Raw genomic sequence first — 24,141 nt, 5'->3', positions numbered from 1 at the left:
TACTTCAAGTCTAAGCCTTCCGAGTGAGTCCCCGAGCTCCCTCGAACATTACTAAAGCTCCCCAACGCCTACCCGCTTGGTGAGCTACTCTTCCCCAAACCTCCCAGAGCTCCCTAGCTACTTCGTAAGCTTCGGGACCTCGATCTAGGTAACGTCGAAGCTACCCCTCACGTCGAACTACGTATTGCTTCTCCGTTACCACCTCCCACACTCGAGGACGACCATCCTCCAACCTAGTCCCCAGGGACCTACCCTCCCTGGCATATCCCTTCTCGGGAGCTTACACCCTCGAGACCCCGTTGCATAAACTACCTACTCGACTCTATATTGACGTTCTAGCGAGTACAACTCCTACTACGCAATACCTTACGGTCCCGCACTCGTCCCGAACCTCCCTACGCATTAGGGACCTCCCTGGACCTCCTAGGAACCCCTCAAGGGTCACCATCTCGTCGTTCCAACCACTACTAGGTCATTCCCGTCCTCGGTCGCGGTTCTCGTAGCTCCCTTCGAGCTCCAGCCTGCTCCTAGCACGCTACAACATAAACCTCCACATACCAAAACCTACCCTAAGACCTATTTTGACCCAGGTCTTACAACCAGCATGTCGACCAGCCGCACCATTACCACTACGAGCAACAAATCTTCTACCGCCGGACCTTCGAGGTCGCGACCGGCTCCTCCTCCACCCATTGACCTCTCCGTTCCCAACGAGCCTGGAGAAGACGACGACGATGACGTGGAAGAAGACGACGACGAAGCTATCCGGCGGGCGGAGGAGAAGGTCCGCCGGATGAAGGCACGGAAAGCGGCGGCGGCGGCTAAGAAGAAGGCCGAGGAGGAGGCGGTCAGGAAAGCCGCAGAGGAGGCTCAGAGGAGGAAGGAAGCAGCAGCGCGAGAGTTGGAGGAACGCCGGCGGAGGATGGCGGAGGCGGCTACCGCCCGTAGTCGACGTGGGTCTTCGCCCGGAGAAAGTTCGGTTTCCCCACAACGGCCGGTGGTAGAAATTCGAAAGGACAAAGGCAAAGGCAAAAACAAGGCCCAGGTGAGTAACGAACCCTTAGACGTTAATCCCGTACTAATTTCCTTGTTTGTAGCCTGTTGGTGGGGACCCCGATGACGGCGGCGACGGGGACGACGATGACGATGACGAAGACGATAGAGCTCCCTGCGAACGATGCAGGAGCAAAAAGATCTCTTGCCAGATGCAGGCTGGTAAGAGGAGCTCTATCATTTGCAAACCCTGCCACGACGCAAAGGTACGATGCTCATATTCCGGGCGGCCCTCGACGGTGAAGCGAGAGGGGGGAGGAAATCCGCTTGGCGAGCGGATAGCCGTCCTTGAGAGCCAGATGGCTCAGTTGCTCGCCGACAACCGTCAACTCCGAGACGGTCAGATCAAGGCGAATACATACCATCGCCACATGGTCCGGAAGTTGGAGTGGTTAGTGACGGATGCCAACAGGAGAAGGAAGACGCCCCCTGAATTGCCGGAGGCCGGACCATCGGCACCTTCGAAGAAGAGAAGGAGGGTAGCAGACAGTGATGAGGAGGAAGAAAAGGAGATTGAAGGGGAGATGGAGAAGGAGGGGGAAGAAGTGGAGTTGGAGGGAGAAGAAGAGGAGAACGACGAACCGGCGCCGAAGAAGGCCCGGTCGGACAAAGGGAAGGAGAAGGAGAGGGAGAGGGCAGAGTAGGGTAGGTCGGACATCGGACATTGGCCTTCCGGCCTTCTTCTTGTAATCTTCTTGTAACCCTGCCCGCTTTGTATAGTTTTGTTTTTTGGACTTGTGTATATAAAAAAATATGTTAACTCGATTTTGAAATCAGAAAGCGAATGGGCCGCGAAGCGGCGGAAGAATTAATTAGTTCGAAGTGTAAGTAGTTGTAAGTGTAAATGAAATATAAGTGGAAAAATACATTGAAGGGAAAGCAAGCAATTAAGAGAGAGAGATAAACACTCAATTTACTATCATCGTGTTTATCCTCTAAACGCACAAAGTAAACTTCGGCGGAGCGCGGCGGAAACGGGGGAAAGGAAATAAAATGTTTTTGTGTGATCAGGGTCCAGGTTTCAAAGGGTATCGAGCGTGGAATGCGGGTACCAGTTCATCCGCATGTAATTCATCAGCAGCAACCCAGGAGAATTCATCGTCGGTACCTTCGTAACCGGCCCACCGAATATAATAACGTAGAGGACAACGCTTATACCTTCTGTCCAGCTTGGAGTCCAGGATTTCGGCCACGTTGTACTCCTCTTCACCATCAACTTCGATTGGAGGTGGAGGAGATTGAGTACGATTCGGGAATGGATTCGGCGTAACCGGCTCCAGCTGTGAGACATGGAAAACCGGATGAATGCGGCGAAGGTAGTCTGGGAGCTTGAGCTCATAAGACAAAGTACCAGGTCGACTGATGACCTTGAAAGGACCAAGATATTTTTCTGAGAATTTTTCAGTAGGACGAGTAGAACGAATGTGCTTAGCAAGAACGAATACTTCGGAGCCGATCGGGAACTCCGGGTGCGAGATTCTCTTCCTGTCAGCTTGTTCCTTGTAACGAGACTGAGCTAAAAGGATTTCCTCTCGAAGGAAGACGTGGAGTTCATCAAGGTTGACGACGAAGTCTCTAGCTAGGTCAGACTTCATATCGACCTCGGGCCGAACGGTGATGTTTGGGTGGTATCCTTTGTTAGCGAAGAATGGAGTAATACCAGTGGAAGCATTGGGAGCGTTGTTATAGGCGAACTCGGCGATCGGGAGTAGAGGAGACCAGTCATCCTGTTGGTAGGAGCAATAGATCCTGATGTACTGCTCGAGAGTCTGGTTGACACGCTCAGTTTGCCCATCGGCTTCCGGATGGTATCCAGAGGTATAGTGAAGTTCCATGGAGAGCGCTTTACCGAGAGCCCGGAAGAACGCCGAAACAAATTCGGAACCACGATCGGAAGTAACATGATTAGGAACACCATGCTTAGAGAAGACGTGAATAACAAAAAGCTCAGCTAGTTGTTCGGAAGTAATGGTGTCGTGAGTTGGAATAAATATAGCCTGTTTGGAAGATCGATCCACGACGACGAGGATAGCGGTGTAACCATTCGACATTGGCAGTTGCTCAATGAAGTCCATGGAAATGGAATCCCATGGTCGGACCGGAACCAGTAAAGGTTTCAACAAGCCGTAAGGCCGGTGATGGCGGGGCTTATTGCGACCACAGATAGTGCAGGAGGTAACGTAGTCACGAACAAAGTCTCTGACCTTGGGCCAGGTGTATTGACGACGTACAGCTTCGAGAGTGCGGTTCTGGCCGAAATGGCCGGAGAGTGGATGATCATGGAAATAGTGGAGAACTTGAAGGCGAAGGTCGCCGTGATTAGGAACATAAATATGGTCGTCAAGGTGTAGTAGCTTGTCACTACCTAAGCTCCAACGTTCATTGGAAGGATCTTTAGCAAGTTCCAAACCAACAATGGAGCTCGGGTCGGCGGGGAGAGCGAGAATGATAGCCTGGTGTAGGGCTTCGATATCCATGATGATTGAGGCTCGTAAAACCGGGCCTTCCAGGAAGGTAGCTCGAAGAGACGCAGTGAGTTGTTCGTTAGTAAAGATAGGACGGAAATTATGAGGGTTCACTTGGGCGTAGCCGATATCCCCCTCTTTAGGGTAGACGTCCCAGCGTCTAGTTATGGAATCAGGTTTCTCGCCGAGTTTCCCCGGTCGGAAGCGAATGACCATATTAAATTGATGTAAAAATTCTGACCATCGGACCTGTCGGCGTGTGAGAACCTTGGTAGTAGAGAAATACTCAAGATTCTTGTGATCGGTGACGACGTCCACCGGATCACCCGAACCTTCCAGATAATGACGCCAAGCTTTAAAAGCCTCGAAGATGGCCAGTAGCTCTTTGTCGTGTGTATCGTAGTTGAGTTCCGCCGCATGAAGCGTTCTGGAAAGGAAGGCTAGAGGATGAATTTCACCGTCAGCATATTGGATGGAAAGAATAGCCGCAATGGCGTAATCGGAAGCGTCGGTCTCCACGATAAGTGGGCGATTCGGCTCCCAATGAGCCAGTATCGGCGCAGAAGTGAAAGCAGTCTTGAGATTTTCGAAGGCCTCTTGACAGCTGCTGTCCCAGATCCAGGACGCGCCTTTTCGGGTAAGCCGAGTCATCGGCACAACGATATCACTATAATTATAAATAAAACGACGATAGAAGTTTGCAAAACCCAGGAAGGACTGGATGTCCTTAACCTTCCTCGGAACCGGCCACTCTAGAACAGTCTGAACTTTCTCCTTGGACATAGTCAATCCGTCGGGAGAAAGAATATAACCCAAATACTCAACAGTATCCATATTGAATTCGCACTTGTCGGGGTTGGCGTAAAGCCGATGTTTCCGCAACCGCCGAAGAACCTCCTTAACGTGTTCTCGGTGTTCTTCTGGCGTATCAGAGTAGATCAGAATATCGTCAAGATAGACGATGACACAGACATCGAGCATGTCAGAGAAGATGTCATTAACAAACCGCTGGAAAGCCGCAGGGGCGTTCGTAAGGCCGAACGGCATGACCTTCCATTCGTAAGAGCCGTAGCGGGTCCGAAAGGTGGTTTTCCATTCATCACCTTCAGCGATTCTGACTAGATGATAAGCGTGAGCGAGATCCAATTTGGTGTATATTTTAGCTCTTTTCGGAGCGTCGAGGAGATCTGATATGAGTGGGAGTGGGTAACGATCCTTTTTGGTGATACAATTGAGTCCACGGAAATCGACGCAAAGGCGAAGTTTGCCGTCTTTCTTCGGGACAAAAAGGACCGGAGCGCCGTGAGGAGAGGATGATGGGGTGATGGCACCAGTAGCCAGCTGTTTATCAATAAAGTCTTTAAGGGCAACTAGCTCCTTTTCAGACAAAGGGTAAATACGGCCGAGAGGCGGCGAAGCGCCTTCTTCCAAGTCAATCTTCAGGTCGTAAGGTCTGTGTTCAGGAAGTGAATCTGCAGCAATCTCGTCGAAGACGTCTGCAAACTCTGCGTACTCTTCTGGGATAGAAGGATGGAGTGGAGGGACAGTAGGAGTGGTGGAGGAGCGGTCGGCGGCGCGGGCCGCGACCTCTGAGTGGATAGCACGAAGTAAGATGGGTTCCATACCAGCGTCCTTGCAAGCCCTGTTAAAGACTGCAGCACTGACAAGTGCAATGTCGACCTCGGGAGTTTCCAGTTGAGCAGCGAATTGAGAGACCGTAGGGTAGGAGTAGATGGGTTCAAAGGGGAATTTGGACAAGAGGGGCTTGGCCCGTAAAGTCCGAGAGCGGGAGCGAGAGCGAGAGCGAGGTGAGTCCCCAGGAGGGGTCTCCAGAATTGTCGGTGAAACCGACGGCGAAGGTTCCGGTAGCGGAACAGCGACCTTTGCATCAACGGTGTTGATAGCAGAAGGCACAGACGTCTGTGGAGAATCAGGATGTGAAGTGTTACGGAACGTAATGTTTCGGGATGCCCAGTCAATCAACGGATTGTAGCGGGATAAGAAACTGTAACCTAATACTGCTTTACAGGATGAATCTAAATGTGTAACATAAAAGGGTAATAGAAGCAGCTCGCCGGAAGGGAACCGAACGGCGATATTCGCCATATCGGTAATGGGTTTAGAAGATAATGAACCATCAAAGAGACGAAGATTAACAGGAGAAATTTTGGTCGTAGGAATAGAGTTCTGAGAAACGTAACGAGTATCGATGAAAGAGTCAGTAGAACCAGAATCAACAAGAGTAGGAAATTTAAGAAGAGCAGAGATGGGTTCGGCCGGCGCGGCCGAATTGGATAAAGGAAATTCAGTAGTCAATGATATTACAAGAGATCGTTCAATAGAAGAAAGAGCGGACGCGTTGAGATATAACTCCCCAGGTGAGGTACGAACCTGATCAACGCAGCTCCCGTTTCGTACCGGGGAACAAGAGCTGCGGATTAGTTTTCCGAATCCTCTTCAACAACCTCAATGGTTGCTTCGGGGGTTTCTTCAACCTCGGCAGCGCGGCCCTTCGATTCTCGGGCCTTTCGCTTATTGCAGTCAGCAATCTGATGCTTACCACCGCAGAAGAGACAAAGGTTGTTCTTCATCCTTCTTTCCTTCTCGGAGGGAAGGACTTTCCCATCTGCACCAAGATGGTTGAACGCGGGGCGCTGATCGCCGGATTGGCCGGAATTCGAAGAGTTCTGGGGCTTACCATTGTTGTTAGGCTTACCACCAGAGAAGGGTTTAGGCTTCGGCGTGAACGGCGCCGAAGAGCCAGATGGCTGAGAGTTGTTTTGCTGGTTAGTAGAACCAGTCTTGAAGTCCGAGGAACCCTTCTTCGGGTTCCGAGCAACAAAAGGCTTACTAGCCTCACGCTTTCTAGTTTCCTCGCGTTTCCAATAACGATTGTCAATACGAAGAACTTCTTGACGGTAATCGGCGAGCGTCGCCGGCTCGGGCAAACGCGCCATTTCGTCCTTGATGCGCTCAGCTAAGCCTCGTCCATAAGCCCATTTCAGGGCAGCAGAATCCCAGTTGGTACTAGCAGCCAGGGTGTTGAACCGGATGTTGTATTTCCGGATGTTCTCGGTTTCCTTCATCTTCAGATTACCGAGAGAATCTTCGGCCTCGCCTTGGGCGTCGTAAACGCCGAAATTATCCTGAAGCTCCTTTACAAGGGCTTTGAAGGAGGATGTCCAGGCCGGCAGCGAGTCGAGATCCGGGTCGAGGATATCAGGGACAAACCATTCTTTGGCTGACCCACTGAGATAGGAAAGGGTGTAGTTCACCTTCCGTTGGTCGGTGAAGTACTTGGGACGGTCATTGAAGACCAGGGCGAGATTGACGAAGAACGTCTTGAGTTTTCGGGGATCCGAACCGTCGAAGACCTCTGGCTCCTTGACCTTGCTCTTGGATTCAGAGCTGTCAGAGGGACGGCCGAGAGCGGCGAGGACGGTACCAAGGGTCTCAATGGAACCCTTGAACCCCGAGAGGAGTTCCAACATAGCTCGTTGCTCGTTGGGGATGTCAGGAGAGATTGGGGAACGAGGTCCACCAGGTCCACCAGGACCGCCGGGACCGCCGGGACCACCAGGCCCACCAGGTCCACTGGGGTCACCAGGTTCACCAAGCGGTAAACCGCCGGAATCGTCATCCAGATCGTCATGATTGTTGTCGGCGCCCGGATCGTCGGGGTCGACAGGAGGGTCTTGATCATCGTGATCACCGGTGTCCAAATCGAAGTGAGGAGGTGGGTCACGAGGAGATTCAGAAGCAGCGCGACGTTGGGGTTGTTTCCCCGTACGGCGGGCTATGGCTTGGAGGATTGGAGAATCAATACGAGTAGTTGAACGGCCCCGAGCCGGAGCGACCACGGGGGGTTGTCCACGGCGAGGGGTCAGGACTTGGACAGGTTGTCCGTCACCAGTGTACAATGTACTGTACTCGAATTGTTGTTCTTCTTCCATGGCTTCAGGAAGAGTCGACGTAGTAGGAACTGTAGCTGGACCGAAACCGCGATTACGGCGACGTGGTTGACCGATGGCAGAGATAGAGTCGGAGAATGGGGCAAATGATTGGGCTGTAGTGAAGAAAGTATTTTCTTCGGAGTTAGCTCTAGATTGAGCTCGAGTTTTCGGAGGCATAAAAAACGATATGTCAGTACGACGTTAACGGATTGAGTTTAATTATACTGTTAAGATCATGTATACCGTGTAACCGTGCCAAGGCCACAGGGTGTCTAAGTGCGGAAGACGAATGGGACAGTAGTGAAGTTATTAACAACACCGCCGTTACGCCGTTAGTCCCCGGAGAGCAAGAGTAGAGAGGGAGGAGAGCTAAGTAGCAGCCAGGTCGGAGCGGCGGTATCGCCGATGACGAGGAGCGGACCAGAGAACGTCAAAGTCCTAAGGTCGAGGAGAACGTACTTCGAGGCGTTGAGCCTGAAGACTTAGAGAAGAGTTAAGTTGAGAAGGGAGATCTAAGTTGATAATTAAACTCAGGAACTACAGTAGCGTACAGGCAGTATTTATATCTACGGAACGGCGCATCGGTGCGGAGCGCCAGACTAACTACTAGGAGCTATACGGGTAGTACCTGCAGGGTAGAGTAAAAGACAATAAGAAGGGACTAGGACAAAAGGGTATGTGTAGCGAGAAAGAACAATAAGAGTGAGATTACAATAACGAGTGGATCTTCGGAGTACCGAGCGGCGGAATGGAGGCCCGCGGCATGGACTTGACAGGCTCCTGAACGAGGACTTGCTTTCTTTTTCGTGGCATAACTGAAAGGAGTTTCCTGGGTCGAATCTCCCGAGCCATCAGTGTCAGCATGATTGTCATCCGGTTTGCTTTTTTCATTCGTTGTGGTGCCACTGTCACCCTGACAGCGCTCCTCTTTGTCGATGTCCATATCCTCCTGCCGCTGTTTGCCCTTGTTCTTGACTGATTGAATATCCAATGCCTCCAGAACGCGATCCAATACGGTCGAATTATGCTGAACGCTATCAGTCAACTTATCGATTTTCGCATCTTGCTTTTTGACGACTTCAGCATTTGATGTCCGTATACCATCGTAAAGCGTATGCATCATCTTTGTTTGATGTTCAAGCAGTGTTTTCAACTGATGGAGGGTTTAGAATATCTAGGAACAGGGAGCACGATATACTTACCATGTCTTCGCCATTCTCTTGATCTTGGTTGAAGATGGGTTGAGAAGACACTGCACGTCTTTTCCTTTTGGAAGGTGGATGCTGACAAATTTTAATATACTGCGTCCAATACATTCACTCAGTGTCAACATTACACACCTGTAGTGATACGTCGCTTCCAAATTGTGCGGCCGTTGGGGTGGCATCCGGATCAGCCATCATGGCGTCTGAGTTGCCTGGCGTTTGGGGAGGGTTTGAAGTGGGAGGGTTGGGAGGGTTGGGAGTAGGAGGCTGCCATTGTATCGTTGAAGCACTTTGTGAAACCCGCACCGTGAATGGACTTTGCGGGATCTGTACTGTGAACTGCGGCTCCTGAGGTATAGATTGTGAAGGAGCGTGCGTCCAAATCTGGGATGGAATCTGCAATGGATCCTGGGATGCTGTACTTAGGCCAGGTTCCATATTCTCATCCAAAATTTGGATGTCCATAGCAGAAGATTCGGAGTCACTGGTATCCTCAGCATTGCCACGTACGCCACGTACGACAGGAAGTAGCATTTTGTGACAAAGGGCGACAAAGAGTCAGATTCTCAGCCGTGGTTCAAATAATCGTGTAGCCTTATCAGTGGATCAGTTGGGGTTCATTTAGCCGACGCGTATGTCGTCAAATCAATGGAAGTACATAGAACTGTTAGCAATCACCACAAGGTGTCAGTATGAAAGACGTTGATTATATTCGGTGTCTAGAGAGGCATACGTAGCCTTGAGTCAAGTTGATTTCTACGCGCTATCTAAACAGGCGCTATTTAGTGCGAGAGCTACTTGCTAGAAGTATTACTTCTGCACGGCATTAATGGAATAATGGTTTCAATCAGAGTAGTCTAAAGGAGTTCTAAGCGGACGAACAAGAGGAACAACAGCGCGAAACTTACTTGACGCAGTAGAGTTTTCAGAGTTTCAGTGATCTTAGAAGTCTGAACAAACATAGACGGGAAAATAGAAGAAAATTGTTGGATCTTGAACACCAGAGGGTCACGATCAATCACGGAAAAATCTCAAAAGTTTATGGACGTACCTGGTCTTCCAGAGAGATACCACTTGGCCTACCACTGCAAGCTATAGCTTTGACATGCGCGAGGGTGATCTGCCGGTCCACTTCGCAAATTTGGACGTAGAGATCGTCGAACGCTTGGATGAGAAGCTCACAAGTCGTGAGTGTACACGGTAGGAACATCTTGATTTTAACTAGTGGTTGTTCGACCCGAGCGATCTAATTCACGGAGGTATAAGTGAAGATGTACCATCCATGTCGAACGCCACACGTACCTCAGTCAATAACTTTCTGACCAAAGTCTTGAGTTTCAGAATTTCTTTGTAGAAGAAGCAGAAAGACGGTGGTCGTTCCTGGTGCGTCAAAGATCAAGCATGATTGGTACATGTCAATTGGATGTGCGGACATACCTCAACAAATTTATAGCTTTCAAGACCTGGGTAACGCTGCGAAAAGACACGTTCGTGCTCGTGGACTGCTGCTTGCAGCATCTTTAACAGACTTTGGAATTCTTCATCGAGTGAACGACAGTCAAGACTCGCTGTACTTGTTGGATGAAGTGTGTGGCGAGTGTCCATGTATCTTGCAGAATTAAAGAAATTGGGAAGGATAGGTCTCTACCCGAACGATCCCTTTCAGTTTTTATAGCAGCTAGAGTAGTGGTAGGACGTACAAACAACAAAATCATTATGGCGAGATAAAGCAACTATCACAAACATGACATTCTAAAGGAACATTCAAGCATCAGACCAAGGCTTTTGTCGTCCATTGGGTATCTACGTTCGGTTTAGAACCGGACTAGATAGAGATAGAGAGTAAGTAGTGAATAAGTCACGCATCACATGCAGTCAATAAGAAATAAATCACGCTACTTCGAACTAGTTCGAACTCTTCATGACACCGCTCGGCACTCCACAGAGTCAAACTCTGTTGGTAGTACTCCTCTTTTTCACTCTATAGGACCATTCAACATTTCACCTATCATATCTGGGGAATTCAACATCGTTACCGATCCGTCCTTTATTCCCAATCAGGCTAAACGTAACTGGAAAAGGGGGTCAAAACAAAAGGAAAGGAAAGGTCGAGGAACAGCAGGAAACAGCCGGGGCCCGAAAGCAAGCTCTTAAGCTATATCAGGACGCTGGTCATTACCTGCACCTTACTCAAGACCATCAATGTCTCTTCCCCAGGTGCGCATTGTATCGAACGAGGCGGCTGAAATTGCTCAGTTTGTGCGACAAATCACGTCTGCTTCAAGTGAAATAGAACGCCTTCGCACCGAGATAGCTAGTTTGGCGCAACAAATTCAACAATTTAACAAGGTATAAACTCAAATCTTTTGCTGCGTGTATATTATTCAACATATTTCGAAGAATTTTCCTTATATTCGACCGTTGGAAGAGCTGAAGGCTCTACACTCTATAATTTCTGCATTATTAAACGAAAAGAGGGAAGATATACAGCTGCTATATTTGCAAGCTTCTGTCAAGTCCATGCCGCGGGCCCCCATTCCGCCGCTCGGGATTCCGAAGATCCATTCCTTATTGTAATCTCTTCCTATTGTTTTTTCTCGCTACACATATCCTTTCGTTCTAGTCTCTTCTTATTGTCTTTTACTCTACCCTGCAGGTACTACTCGTATAGCTCCTAGTAGTTAGTCTGGCGCTCCGCACCGCTGCGCCGTTCCGTAGATATAAATACTGCCTGTACGCTACTGTAGTTCCTCAGTTTAATTATCAACTTAGATCGACTTAGATTCCCTCTTCCACTCTGTGCTCTCTAAGTCTTCAGGCTCAATGCCTTGAAGTACTCTCTGCGCTACCTTAGGACTAGACGTCCTCTGGCTCGCTCCTCGTCACCGGCGATACCGCCGCTCCGACTTGGCTGCTTCTCAGTTCCTCCCTTCTCTACTCTCGATCTCCGGGGACTAACGGCGTAACGGCGGTGTTGTTAATAACTTCACTACTGTCCCACTCGTCTTCCGCACTTAGACACCCTGTGGCTCTGGCATGGTTACACGGTGTACATGATCTTAACAGCTTCGCAGTGCTCTGATAGTTGACTGGTCAGCTGCATCCCTTTCTCTCAGAACGCTATATTCATTCTTCTGTCTCTACTAACTACAGAATTTCGCATGTTCATTTTCATCGGATATCACCTACATATTACCAAGAATTGTCGAATATACATCTGTTCGTGTTGGTCTCACATCAGGGACTCCAATGTGTCGTTGCAGTTAACGTCATATATATTCGATTAAGTGTGGTTTGAGGAGTCTTTTGAACAGATCTAGAGAGACAATGTCGTCTCACTGTGCCCTAGCCGAACTTCAATATTGTTCGCATCAGTCGGTACTGACAACTTGCTCGTGTCAAGCCTCGTGTCCGAGATGTGACTTAGAATTTTCCTTACCACTACAACAGAACGGCCACTCAGGACCATGAAAACTTCTTATACTCAGTTGGGCACCATAGAGGCCCCTACGGATTGTGTACATGCATTGGCATTCTCAGTAGATGGACGTTATTTGGCGAGTGTCAGTAATGATAACATGGTACGCGTCTACGGCCTAGAACGTGGATTTGCGACGACTTGGGAAGAAAAGGGTGACTGTCCTTTCACCGCTGTCACATGGAGAGATGATGCTCTCTTTGTCGGTACCATGGACGGCGATGTGATATGCTTTTACCCAACTACGGTATGTGACATGTCCTCAATGTTTTGATAAATGTTCTGAAAACAAAACCAGAGGTGGATTCGTCGACGGAAAAGTGAAATCATTTACAAGACTGACGCAGTAATCCAAACCATGGTATTCAATCAGCGCGGCGACCATCTCCTTGTTTGTTCGGGCACTGACGTGCTCCTCTTCGAAAAGAGTACGTGTAATTGTTGACCTGGTGATGAGTACACACCATGCAAACTGACTTGGACGTACAGCTTCAGGGAGGTGGAAATATCATGATTGTCTCCCTCGCCCCAAACCATTCGGAGAACCCGGTGAAGGCGATACCTATCCAATCGTGGCAACAGGGGTACATTTTCTTGAAAATGAGAAGCAATGTCTCGTAGGGTATTTGTACAATGGTTTTTGGTGAGCGAAGCCCTTCGAGGTATCTACAAATTTCATATCTTTTACATCCGGCTTCAGGAAATTCAATCTCGAAACATGGGAGAGCACATTATATTTTGGCCCAGACGACTCATATAAGTTAGAGGACCCAAGAAGGTATTTTGGGAGAATGTATGTATCGTATATACCAGGAATCGAGCCGTATACAGTTGCCTGACGAATCTCTAGCACTGATTCAGCCAAATCTCCGGACTCGAAAGCAGTTGTCACGACAGATACTTGCGTAGGGCTTGCATGGTTCAAAGTCATGCCCGAAAGGCTCAAGAAAATGAGTACCACTAATATGGCTCAGAATTCTAATATTCCCCTTCCCGTCCTTTTCATAAACCAAGGACAAGCAGTGATCATGGGTACGACTAAAGGATGTGCTTTAATTTTAGAGGTGAAGCGTGCCGAAAAATTACAGACTCTAAAGCACGGAAATGGTAAATCTTAATCTCTCACTAAGATATCTCTCTCGCTGAGCTATCTCTTTTCACCTCACAGATCAAACCTGGGTGAATTCCTTGGTAGGTATCTTGTCCTCTTGACGCTCTGTATACCCTGCTGACCTGGTATGATAGGCCTATATTGATTTAGATGGTCGCTGTCGAATGATAGCCACCGGTGACGGGAATCGCGAACAGTGCACAAGGATCATACTGTGGATCGAGGATAAGAAGGACCTCGCATTCAAATTCCCCAAGCTCTGGTATATCATGCCAAAGCTAGTGAGTTGTTCTCCTAACAGAAGTTCTAGTATGAGACAATCTACAGTTCGTATCTATCCTGAGGATTGGGCGGATAGTCCTCACCGTGATGGGGGTGATCTTTGCGTTATCGCTGTGGTCATTGCCTTTGTGGACAGAAGCAACGTCAAAGCAGCTTTCAGGGTACTTTTCCAAGTCATCTTCTCCTGCGGCACCGTCCACTTCCCCGTCTCCTGTGATACCTGCTACCACATCGTCACCTTTTTTGACAAAAGTCACGGAATTGTTGGACACCTTGGGAGAGTTACTGGTGCGTGTTGATTGTCCTTGATTAGAGCGGATGGATGACAAAAGAATGTACAGGCATAAATGAACTTGCGATAACTTAAATAGCCAGTTGTAAAAGTCGTCGTACTTCGCGTTTTTGTCTCATAATATGGAAAGGAAAGCTTCAAAGATAGACTAGTGAACTATAACGTCTAAGTCTAGGGGTTGCTTACTGCTTGATGATTCTTGCGGTCGAGATATGCTTTGGTCATCACGTTACATCGATAGATTTTTCGGACTACAGAGTATACATTGCAACTATTCCTCGTTGGTGGCGGTCGTACGACGCATAGCCGAGAGCTGTCCTGAATTATCACAAACATCCCTTATAAGCTCTTCCACAAATAATTCCTTTTCCATCTCGAGGTCGCTGGCTCTGTCTCGAGCAGTTGCCGCGGAATGCTCAAGAACTCCAGCAAGACGCTTGTAAAGCGCAATCTCGACGTCCAACTGAAGAGTTCGAGTCTGTTGCACAATCATGACCTCCTTCCGTGCAACGGCCTTCTCTCGCTGCGCGAGGACAACGAGTCAGGTGGTCCACGGAAAGTATCCGGACATCCAAGAATACGTTTGCATCGTCATATAGCAGAGCTTCGTTGATCGAAGTTATCAGTTCTGACAGAAACATGGTACGGAGTTTGCAGCTACTCACCACTTTATAGGTGCAACTAACGAGTATCGTGAACCCGAGAATGATGCTCAATTCAATAAATGCCTCTTTGCGTGTCCTATCCGCAAACACACTAAATAGACGTGATGCAGGACCGTCGGGACCATGCGGATGACCAGGATCAGGTAGGAGCTTCAACAAGAAAGAAAGAAATTTGTTCATGAGACTAGCCTGGCTCAAAACCCCCATCTGTGAAGACGAATACGTTGCGGTGGAAGAAGCAAGCTCGGAAGACATTGGGGTCTAAGATATCCTCAAGTTTTTCCTACCACCTCATCAAATACAAATCAATTCATTGCTCGAGTGACGCGAGCCATGATATATCTGCGTGTAGCAACGTAGTTATAATACGTATACCTTTCTATCCAATGTGCTAGCTTCGAAGCCATGTATATGGCTAGATATGTCGGATCCTGTGCTACCAATGCACGTGTTTATGCCATCTTCGTTCCGGTTTCAAAGTAAATTGCTGTCTACGTATACATGAGGCTACCCCACAATGTCTCTTCCAAATACTGCAGTTTTGACCAACGGTATTATGACTAGCTCGACCTGTTTTTGCCATCGATAAGCTCCAGCCGGGCTACACTAGCAAGCACCCCTGCAATGCCCTGCGACTTGGCAAGTACTCGTTTAATCTCGCTAATACTCTCTTTTTGGGTTTAGCTCGAGGGCCAGATTGATGTGATTTCCTGATCTCGATTCTGTTATTGAAATCACAAAGAGTCTTGAAACGAGTCCTGGAAAGGAATATATTAGGTTATACATTTTACGAAGAAGTACATGTAGTTGGATCCTCAATGAGCAAACTAAAATGTGATAAAGTCTTCTCAAAAGTGGAAAATGGCAGCAATGTACCGCGACATGTTATCAAGGCCAACTTGCCCAAGTAGGGTTCATGTCTAATTAAATCAGTCATGTATGGAGAACCTGCATCGCCCGGAATATCGGGTGTTCAACTTTACCAAGTTTGCAGCCTTTCAACAGATAGAGCGAATACAGGGTTGCATATCCCCATCAGCCTCGATTTCATACAGAATTTGTGACTAAAATCTTCCTCATTCATGAAAAAATTCCTATTTTCTGAAGTCGGACTGTTTTCATAAGTCTCTATTCGTCTGGGCGTTGAATGACATCGGAACGAAACGCTACGAGAATGAAGGAAAGACTCACCCTGCTAGAAAATGTCTTAGCATTCTCAGAGAAACCTATGTACCATTTTCACTTACCTGAGGGTCACTGGAGCCCTAAACTTTTTGCAAAAATCTTTTTTGTCGATGCTAAGTGACGACGAGTTTAGCTGGATGATCTGTAAACTGGCCAGCACGCACGTTGAAACGACTGTTCGCTTTGTATGACAAAATGATTGATAAAAACATTAGAAAAAATTAAGAGACTAAAATGTCAAAGAGTCGTGTCCAGAGCGTGCTGAAGTCTTTAAGAAGCGGTTCACAAAGATAGATCCTTGTCGCAATTCGGTTGTTTTCACTCAGCCTGCTCTGCATTTCGATATGGTTTCTTCATCTCGAGCCCAGTCTCGTTCCTCCAGGAATGGCACGCCCGTCGCAAGGAGACGTCTTTCTCCTAGTCACACCTTACTTATTACTCCGTTCAACGGAGGTATCATGCCCCGAGAACTTGATAAGGTAAAATATTTGAAGTCGTATGTTTTATTGGAAATAATTTCACGCTTTGCTTCCACAGGTAGAAGGGTCAACAACGGGTCTCTACTTCGGAATGGGTCGTGTGATAGCTGAGAAGAAGAAGTTTCCGTCCATCCTTTCGAGCCACCACAAGCACCAACGGTTCATTGAAGTTCGTAGTGGCTTTTCATCAGACACAATCGCAGATGACATCTACAAGCTGAAAGTCATCGTTGATCAAAGACGTTACTACGTCTGTGGGACATATGATCAAGGATCTCCCAACAATAACGAACTTCTGAAAACGTACGGTGTGAGGGAGAAATTCAAGGGCGAGATCGCCATATTCTTCTACTCTGTCTATGAGCCGGAAAGGTTCTTAGATTGCGTGCCTAGGTATGAGAATAACGAGAGGGATGAAATAATCAAACGAGTACTCACCGCGTAAGTAAAGATTTTGTCAAGTCCCGGGGTCATGCAGTTCCTAATGCTCTTATCACAGGTTCTCGAGGAACGTCAGAGATCACATTGAAAAAGGAACTCCTCTGAAGCACATCGTTAGGGGTTAGGCCCTTGCTTTCCGTTTTGATCTGTAGTTGAGTGCTAGTAGCTCGTGACCTATTTCTCCACCTCATTCTTTTACCTATGCACCTCATTTCCTCAATTATAGTCGTGCTGACCACGTCTCACCATGCCTCCTTCACCATGCCATCCTTTTCGTTGTATTTATTCTGTATGCCCACAGTTTTGTTCGTTAGCTTTCCATTCAAAAAATTGAATACACACCTTACGCTATCCTGGCCTATCAGCTACATCGTTATATTCGTTTGATGGTCCTACAGTTTTGTCATCCTTTTCAGCCATCGTTCCTTACCTATGTCACCTAACATCCAGTTGTTCTTTTTCACGTGAAGTTGGGACTTGAGATCTTTAGAATTCGCCCAGAGTTCTTGTCCGGGTGTTGAAGGCCTCCAGGCTTGACATATATGATCTGTGCTAACTCCCAGTTTCTAACCTGGAGCAGCTGCGAGAAAGCAGTACTAGTAAAGATTAATGTTCGATGGAGGTCGAATGTTCAAGCACGTGGTGCACATGACTTAGGATTTTCTGAATCCTGAGTTCGACAGTGGCACAGTGCTCTCTAACTAGATCGCTGTCAGGCTTCTTTCTGGTCAAACTGGACTTGAAGTGCTGAGACAAATACGAATAGACGTGTTTAGTAAACTCATCGCAACATCATCAGCATCAACCCTTCTTCTGGTGTCACTGGAATTTGACGACGTCCGAAGAGACCTTCTTACCTCTCAATCCTCAATCATACCACCGAAACGCAAAAGTGTACGTCCAACTCATGGAAAGTGAGTATTTGTTTGTAATGAATAACATATATTTCCTAATGCTGTTTGATTATAGAGGCGACTTGTATGCTTGCGACGTCTCAGGAAACTGACCTATCCAGCTTCCATGCGCTGATAGACGATGTCGTCTTCACTTGCCTCAATCGTCAGCCACACAACTTTCCCATCGTGCCCTCCAGAGAACAAAGTCTGAATCCTAGTCCAAACTCAGCCACGCTCCCTGATTTCTATACACCACGCTGGGTGATTTCCTCGATACCTTTCCTGGGATTCGCGCCCAGCAGCAACCCATTCAAATTCCACTTCTTGAAATGCCTTGACCATGGATTCAGTACCCTACCAATTGAAAAAGACGGCCTGTCAAAAACTTACGCGCTCAGTTCGTCACTACAAGAAGATTGGAACTCGTTAGAGAGAAATATGCGCGCGTTTCTACGTGCCTGTATGAAAATCAACCGACTAGCAATTCCTGATGATCTTCGCCTTTGGCCACTACCAAACTTTTATGGGTATCATGCACATTGGAGAACGGAAGCAGAGGCGCGTAGTGCAGGAATGCGATCTCGTCAAGCATTTATTCCTTTGATTGCCTGTATCTCTTTCTTCCTTCAAATGCTGTATCATTTGGAGAATAAATGGGTTGATATCGTCGCGTTGCACATTCCACCTAACGAGCCCGATTCTTTCTTGGGAAAGAGACAGAAGGAGTATGCGGAACTTCGCCGGGGACCTGTCCCTGCGAAGTGGGAATGGCAAGAGCTACTTCGTAAAGAAACATCAATCAGCTCTGAATGGCTTGCGTATTTTCATCAGATTATGGATATTCCAATGGTCGGTGCATTTGTCGATGTGCACAATTCTGGGTGTCTTCCCTGGCTCCCTGTGTTCCTTGACTCAAAAATGCCTCTGATGCTATACTGGGGTCAAATCTGTGATTGGTCTGTCCCAAAATTCTTCAATTTCGTGATCCCGTTTCCCAATCCCATCACGTTTCCGATTCCCAATTCTACCACGGTTGACATGCTTTCTGCGACAAAGACTTCTTATCCGCCACCGTTATCAGAAGACCATTCCTTCAACAAAACCGAAGTATCTACTCACAAGCCTAAACTACGTTATCCACGTATCACTGGCGGAAGTCTTCCCCGAAACAACGAGGACCTATTCACATTCATCCAATGCAGAGAAGCCCATAGACTCAAAGTCATTGCATCCGAGGCTGCATCTGAACGTCAGTCTCACTTACAGCGAGAAGAAAATGCTAGGAGAGATCGACCTCCAGGTAAAAAAGGTGCTCGTGTCTATTACTGGGACCTTGTAGAAGGGATCAGGGTGCGGACAGCTGTAGGAAGGAGCAACTATGAGGATATCTGGGAGAGATATGGCCCGAGCCAGCGGCGTTATGATTCCGTTGCTGATGAATGGGAGATTTGCACGGACCTGGATCCTGACGGTGATTGTGATTTAGACTCCCTTGAGGATGACCCCGACGATGATTATTTTATCTCTATGCCCTTGCAATCAAATGAGGAAGCGGGCCATGATGTCGGCCCCGCTTCCTCCTATGCCTATGTTGCTCGTCTTCATCCTAAAAAGGACTCGCCAACGATACCCATATTCTTTTCAGAGGCCATTGAAGACATTGCCCACCATAGATTCGGGTTTCTCAAACGACCTAGCGAAGACAATAGAGAAGTCGTGGTTCTACCTAAAGTTTGGAAGAAAGTATTGGGCCTGCTTGGATGTGGACGCCCCCCTGTGCCTGATGGACCGCACAATCACATCAAGCTACAAATAATCAATCTTGTCATGCAATTGTTGAATGCAGTAGATCTACGACATGCACCCCAAGAATACGATTTGGCTATCAGGAATGGGCTCATGAGACCTCAGATCCCATTTGAGGTTGATGTCTTAACCTCGTATCACGGATACCATTTCTTGATACAGGCGCAGGATGCTACAGACAATGAGCCATATCTAATTGCATTACGCAGCGCAGCCACTGTTTTGGAAATAGCTCGTAGGAAGTGGGGTCCAGGAACGGTGGATATTATCAAATGCTTAATTGAAGAGGGCCTTGCTTTCAATACTCTGATAGCTAGCAATCCTCCTCGAATATGCAAGGTGATTCCACGCCGTCGTCCTGCGGTTTTGGGCTTTCGTCCAGCAGGATTTCTTCCTGATCTAAAAGATTATCATGGATATGAGGTTATTCGTAACGAGTTTCTACGTTCAGCCAGGGGTCGTGCGGCATTGTTAGGTGGAGGCATAGTTGCTCGATTAGCTCGCGAAATTGTTGATAAAAATGATGTCTATGATGGACCTACCGTACATGCTCTGCAAGAGGGGGAACATGCACTTTGTGTGTGGGAAGTGGGCCGAGGTCGTGCATTTTGGGATGACCAATTAACCAGCAAAGAAACGGACCTCATATGTGGTACATACGAGGTTGCTACAGGTATGTGTGTACCTTTCTTCGCATCTGCCTCTGATTCCTTTGTTTAGGCATTGTCTCGAAGGAAGGTATACAACAAACTGCAACACGGTCCTGGTGGCCCCGTCCGAACTCTTGGAAAACATGTGGACTTAATTGTGGATATTGGTCGAAAGATGCCGAAAATTGGTTTCAAAAGCGAATGACCAATATTCACAATGCTACAGAGCCTGTAGTTTTGATGACTCCTCAAGAATGGCATACGCACCTGAAGTTTCAAAGGGTGTACACACTTTCGAACAAGAACGATCTACTCGCAGTCCAATATCTCACGAAAGAATGCAACTTGCCGATCTGATGGGGAGCAATAATGAAATCTATCTGTACGACTATGTATTATTCTGATCAATGCTATAAAGTAGCATAATGCTCATCTTCATTTGACATGAACTTTACACACTGAAAAGGCATCGATATTTATGGTATGGTAATTTCGAAACATTGCCTAGTAACCTACTAACTCTCCGACAATGAGAATCACTTGCAAAACAAATGACACGCATGTAAAGGACCCTACGAAGACGATAGAATCCACTGCGACTTGAGGAATTTCAAACTTTTGAGGGAAATGAGTAAAACAAGTGATCACTCTGGTGTAACACCCACCTTCTGAACCACTCTGAGTTGGGCTTGCTTTGAGGGATGGTATTGGATGAGAAGAAACAATAAAACACTGAGAGTCAAATTTCCAGCAGAAACAGTGAGGGGTTGGCTCCGAAACATTGCATAAATCTTTTGGAGCACTCTGATTAGGAAGAGCAGGTACATCAGAGCACCCGCCTTGAATAGAACTTGGGAGAGTTGAAGATGATCTATCTACTCGATGGAACATTAGCCTATGAAACAAATGCATGGTAATCATACACTCACAACCATGTTTTGAAATGGTTCATGTTTTGGGCATCCTGACTCCTCCAAATGACATTCTGACCCCTCAGAAGGACGACCTGATCCCTGCAAAGGATAAGCTGAGTTCTCAAAAGATGCCTATGTTGTAATTACCAAATCTATGTATGGAATATATGTATAAACTCACATTTGTCTTGGAAGTATCGCGGTTGTCCATCATTTGTCCTGGTAGAGAGCCGGCTGAGTTCTGCGAGGGAAAATTGTCAGATATGTAACTTTTATTCACAAAATGCATGCGCCCACAGCTCTCCTCATCGGAATATCAGTGGTCAACAGTGAAGACGCTTTCACTGGAATATCTTCGATGGCACTCATGATATGCTCTGTAGTCTTTGCATGGTAGATCAGCATTATCGAAGATCTATGCAAATTAGCTGCTCACTATCTGCCTAGATACAGCTTCAGGTTTCAACGGCATAGTCGCATTATCCGTGGACTCGGGTATCTGACTATCACGTATGATGGGTTTCGAAGTAGTGACTGGTTCCTATGAACGCAAATATATATCATACTGAGGGGCGTATGTTTCAGAGACACACCATCTTTCTGAGGATTTGAGTATCGGTGGTTGACAGGATGAACGCGCTTGTCGTAAATCCAAGTATGAGATTCTCGGTGATATCGAAATCGCTCGTGGTAGGCCTTGGAGTACTGCTTGAGCCCTATGGAAGTACATGTGGTCAATGGAATCAATTGACGCAGAAGCATTCAACTCAATAACATTCAGGATGCTCCGGTCTGTGTCGCTATCCTCACTAGAGCGTTTACAATACTCTATCGTCTCATCCTCGCTGTCAATGGCCCTGTCGTCGTCCCTATAAGAGTGCGGTAGAAAGTTGCATGCCCGCTGGAAGAGAATCAGTGTTTCGAAGTAACAGGAATATGAAGAAAGATTACCGGCGATGGAGCATATGATCCATGATGAGCAGGTTGTTCTTCTTCTGCATTCATTAGTATGTACCAACCTTCACTGTCGCGAGTGAAAGTTTTCAGTAAGATGTTGTTCATTTAGCCTCGTGTACAGCATGGGGCCATAACTTGGAATGGCACTTAAAGGAATTCGATGTGACATCATACTAAAGCGACGCGACGGACTTGTTGTATCAGGTGACGGAGTTATGACAACTGATCATGAGTAATCACGGATATTTTCATTCGTCCTTTCTTCCCTTCTCTCCTCGTTTGCAGTAGCTTTGCACTGGCGATTCCACGAGTCAAACTACGTGGTCTCGATATTGTAAGACCTGGGTCAAAATGGGTCTTAGGGTAGGTTTGGTATATGAAGTTTTATGTTGTAGCGTGCTAGGAGCAGGCTGGAGCTCGAAGGGAGCTACGAGAACCGCGACCGAGGACGAGAATGACCTAGTAGTGTCTGGAACGACGAGATGATGACCCTTGAGGGGGTCCCTAGGAGGTCCAGGGAGGTTAAGGAAGAGTGCGGGACCGTACAGTATTGCGTAGTAGGAGTTGTACTTGCTAGAACGTCAATATAGGATCGAGTAGGTCGTATATGCAACTGGGTCTCGAGAGTGTAAGCTCCCGAGAAGGGATATGTCAGGAAGGGTAGGTCCCTGGGGGCTGAGCTTGAGGATGGACGTCCTCGAGTGTGGGAGGTGGTAACGGAGAAGCAATACGTAGTCCGACGTGAGGGGTAGCTTCGACATTACCTAGATCGAGGTCCCGAAGCTTACGAAGTAGCTAGGGAGCTCTGGGAGGTTTGGGGAAGGGTAGCTCACCAAGGCGGGTAGGCGTTGGGGAGCTTTAGTAATGTTCGAGGGAGCTCGGGGACTCACTCGGAAGGCTTAGACTTGAAGTGAAAGCATATATTCGATCGTATAGATGATCAGAGAGACAATAGACAGAAGTAGAGAGAAACAGAAGTAGAGAAACAGAGAGTAAAGAGAAATCCGTATGGTTAGCAGGTACAAAGGGACAGGGACTGGACCTATGCAAAAGGGTGTGTGTTCAAAATATACCAAGCTGGCGCTTGGAGACGTTACGGAGCTACTTAAATAGGTATGGGAAGTGAACAAAGGAACATCAGAGCCTAGGGGACATGAGGCAGTAGTCAAGGGAGACATTTGATCGAGATTTGTACTTAATGGGGCTGGTGCTAAGGAGTTTCGTACGCGTGTCGGGAGGTTGTCAGGATAGTCTTGGGGAGGTGCGTAGTACCCGTGGTCCTGTCTTGGGGAGGTGCACTACCTCGGGGATGTCTTGGAGAGGTGTAAGGAAGCATGTGGGATGGTGCTGGGATTGGTTGGTTGTGGTCAGGGCATGACAGATATAGAACTCACACTACAAGCCGTGGGGAACTCGTACCATACAAGATCACGATGGGACAAGAGAAAAGACGACTCAGATGATACACGTCAGAGCTCATTTTGCTGCACTCACAGACTCTGGTTCAGGTGTAAAACCCAATGTCGAGCCCGTGGCGGGTCGCGACCTGGATCGCCTTGTACTCCTGGTGCGGTACGTCGTCAACGTGCTATTCAGAACCCAGCTAGGTTTCCCTGCAGAAGTCAACTTCAACGACCTCGTCGCAAACTTGGGGTGTGTGAACTGTTCATTCTCCAGATCTACAGGCCGCCACCCGAGCTCTCGCTCTCTGCCTTCGTGATTGCACCAAACCCATAATTGATAGCCCCCATCCCTGGTATCCTTGTGGACATATATTGTCCCTAACATTCTGGGAGTTGCGGTCTCAGGAGGGGGAGCGTCGAGGTCGTTCGGCGATTGACTATAGTGCCAGGCAGTCTCTCCCTCGCTGTCATGCGACCTGAAACGATTTGTCTCTAATTTTGTCAGTCCGAACGAATTGTTCCTAACATCACTCGTTCGGGGATTTCCCCGCAAGAAGTACTTCGGAGGCCGCGCCTGAGGCTCGAAGCTCACTGGGGTAGACCCCCTATCAGCATGTTTGGAGGAACCTAGCGGATGTCGGTATAGAATTTTACAAAGAAGATGGATCACTAACCGAGGATTTCGGTCTTCTTAAGAGCTCCTTTCTGTGGAGGGGGAGTCTTCGCTCGTCCTCTCGTCCTTCTGCACTCGATTTCAGTGTTCCTAGGATCATTACAACATTGCATCGTACTGGCTTATGATTCTTCCACATCTGGATCGTGATAAATCTTTTGGATAATCCCATCACCATCCAGATAATAGCTGCAGTAGTCATATGTTTGCTTTCTCCACCATCCAGAAGGCTA

At 47.7% G+C, this 24,141-nt stretch overlaps 6 protein-coding genes across 6 annotated transcripts; 2 read left to right on the top strand and 4 right to left on the bottom strand.

Annotated features, from left to right (window-relative positions):
* Positions 1-8,132: 8,132 nt before the first annotated feature.
* Positions 8,133-9,210, bottom strand: C8R40DRAFT_1178576 (uncharacterized protein; the record flags this gene model as incomplete). The annotated part of the gene is made up of 3 exons (XM_046232888.1): positions 8,133-8,624; positions 8,674-8,754; positions 8,812-9,210. 3 exons carry the CDS (start codon positions 9,208-9,210, stop codon positions 8,133-8,135), a joined length of 972 nt encoding a protein of 323 aa, XP_046078948.1.
* Positions 9,211-9,533: 323 nt separating this feature from the next.
* Positions 9,534-10,281, bottom strand: C8R40DRAFT_1178575 (uncharacterized protein; the record flags this gene model as incomplete). Its single annotated transcript, XM_046232887.1, has 4 exons — positions 9,534-9,668; positions 9,728-9,922; positions 9,979-10,056; positions 10,114-10,281. 4 exons carry the CDS (start codon positions 10,279-10,281, stop codon positions 9,534-9,536), a joined length of 576 nt encoding a protein of 191 aa, XP_046078947.1.
* Positions 10,282-12,619: 2,338 nt separating this feature from the next.
* On the top strand, positions 12,620-13,856 carry C8R40DRAFT_1075308 (uncharacterized protein; the record flags this gene model as incomplete). Its single annotated transcript, XM_046226842.1, has 6 exons — positions 12,620-12,738; positions 12,855-12,947; positions 13,005-13,261; positions 13,323-13,345; positions 13,400-13,546; positions 13,593-13,856. The coding sequence occupies 6 exons, from the start codon at positions 12,620-12,622 to the stop codon at positions 13,854-13,856; spliced, it is 903 nt and encodes a 300-aa protein (XP_046078946.1).
* Positions 13,857-14,110: 254 nt separating this feature from the next.
* On the bottom strand, positions 14,111-14,759 carry C8R40DRAFT_1178573 (uncharacterized protein; the record flags this gene model as incomplete). The annotated part of the gene is made up of 2 exons (XM_046232886.1): positions 14,111-14,362; positions 14,421-14,759. The coding sequence occupies 2 exons, from the start codon at positions 14,757-14,759 to the stop codon at positions 14,111-14,113; spliced, it is 591 nt and encodes a 196-aa protein (XP_046078945.1).
* Positions 14,760-19,917: 5,158 nt separating this feature from the next.
* Positions 19,918-20,153, top strand: C8R40DRAFT_1012082 (uncharacterized protein; the record flags this gene model as incomplete). The annotated part of the gene is made up of 2 exons (XM_046222869.1): positions 19,918-19,990; positions 20,050-20,153. Coding segments are annotated over 2 exons (177 nt in total), but the record flags the coding sequence as incomplete, so codon positions are not given.
* Positions 20,154-20,371: 218 nt separating this feature from the next.
* C8R40DRAFT_1178571 (uncharacterized protein) lies at positions 20,372-21,880 on the bottom strand (the record flags this gene model as incomplete). The annotated part of the gene is made up of 10 exons (XM_046232885.1): positions 20,372-20,419; positions 20,478-20,576; positions 20,627-20,836; positions 20,891-21,007; positions 21,057-21,116; positions 21,173-21,259; positions 21,312-21,416; positions 21,469-21,591; positions 21,651-21,776; positions 21,827-21,880. The coding sequence occupies 10 exons, from the start codon at positions 21,878-21,880 to the stop codon at positions 20,372-20,374; spliced, it is 1,029 nt and encodes a 342-aa protein (XP_046078943.1).
* Between the last annotated feature and the right edge of the window lie 2,261 nt (positions 21,881-24,141).

The sequence above is a fragment of the Lentinula edodes genome (genome assembly GCF_021015755.1).
Source record: "Lentinula edodes strain Le(Bin) 0899 ss11 chromosome Unknown C8R40scaffold_86, whole genome shotgun sequence".
In the NCBI taxonomy this organism is placed as follows: domain Eukaryota; kingdom Fungi; phylum Basidiomycota; class Agaricomycetes; order Agaricales; family Omphalotaceae; genus Lentinula; species Lentinula edodes.
This window is presented reverse-complemented; position numbering and strand designations above follow the sequence as displayed.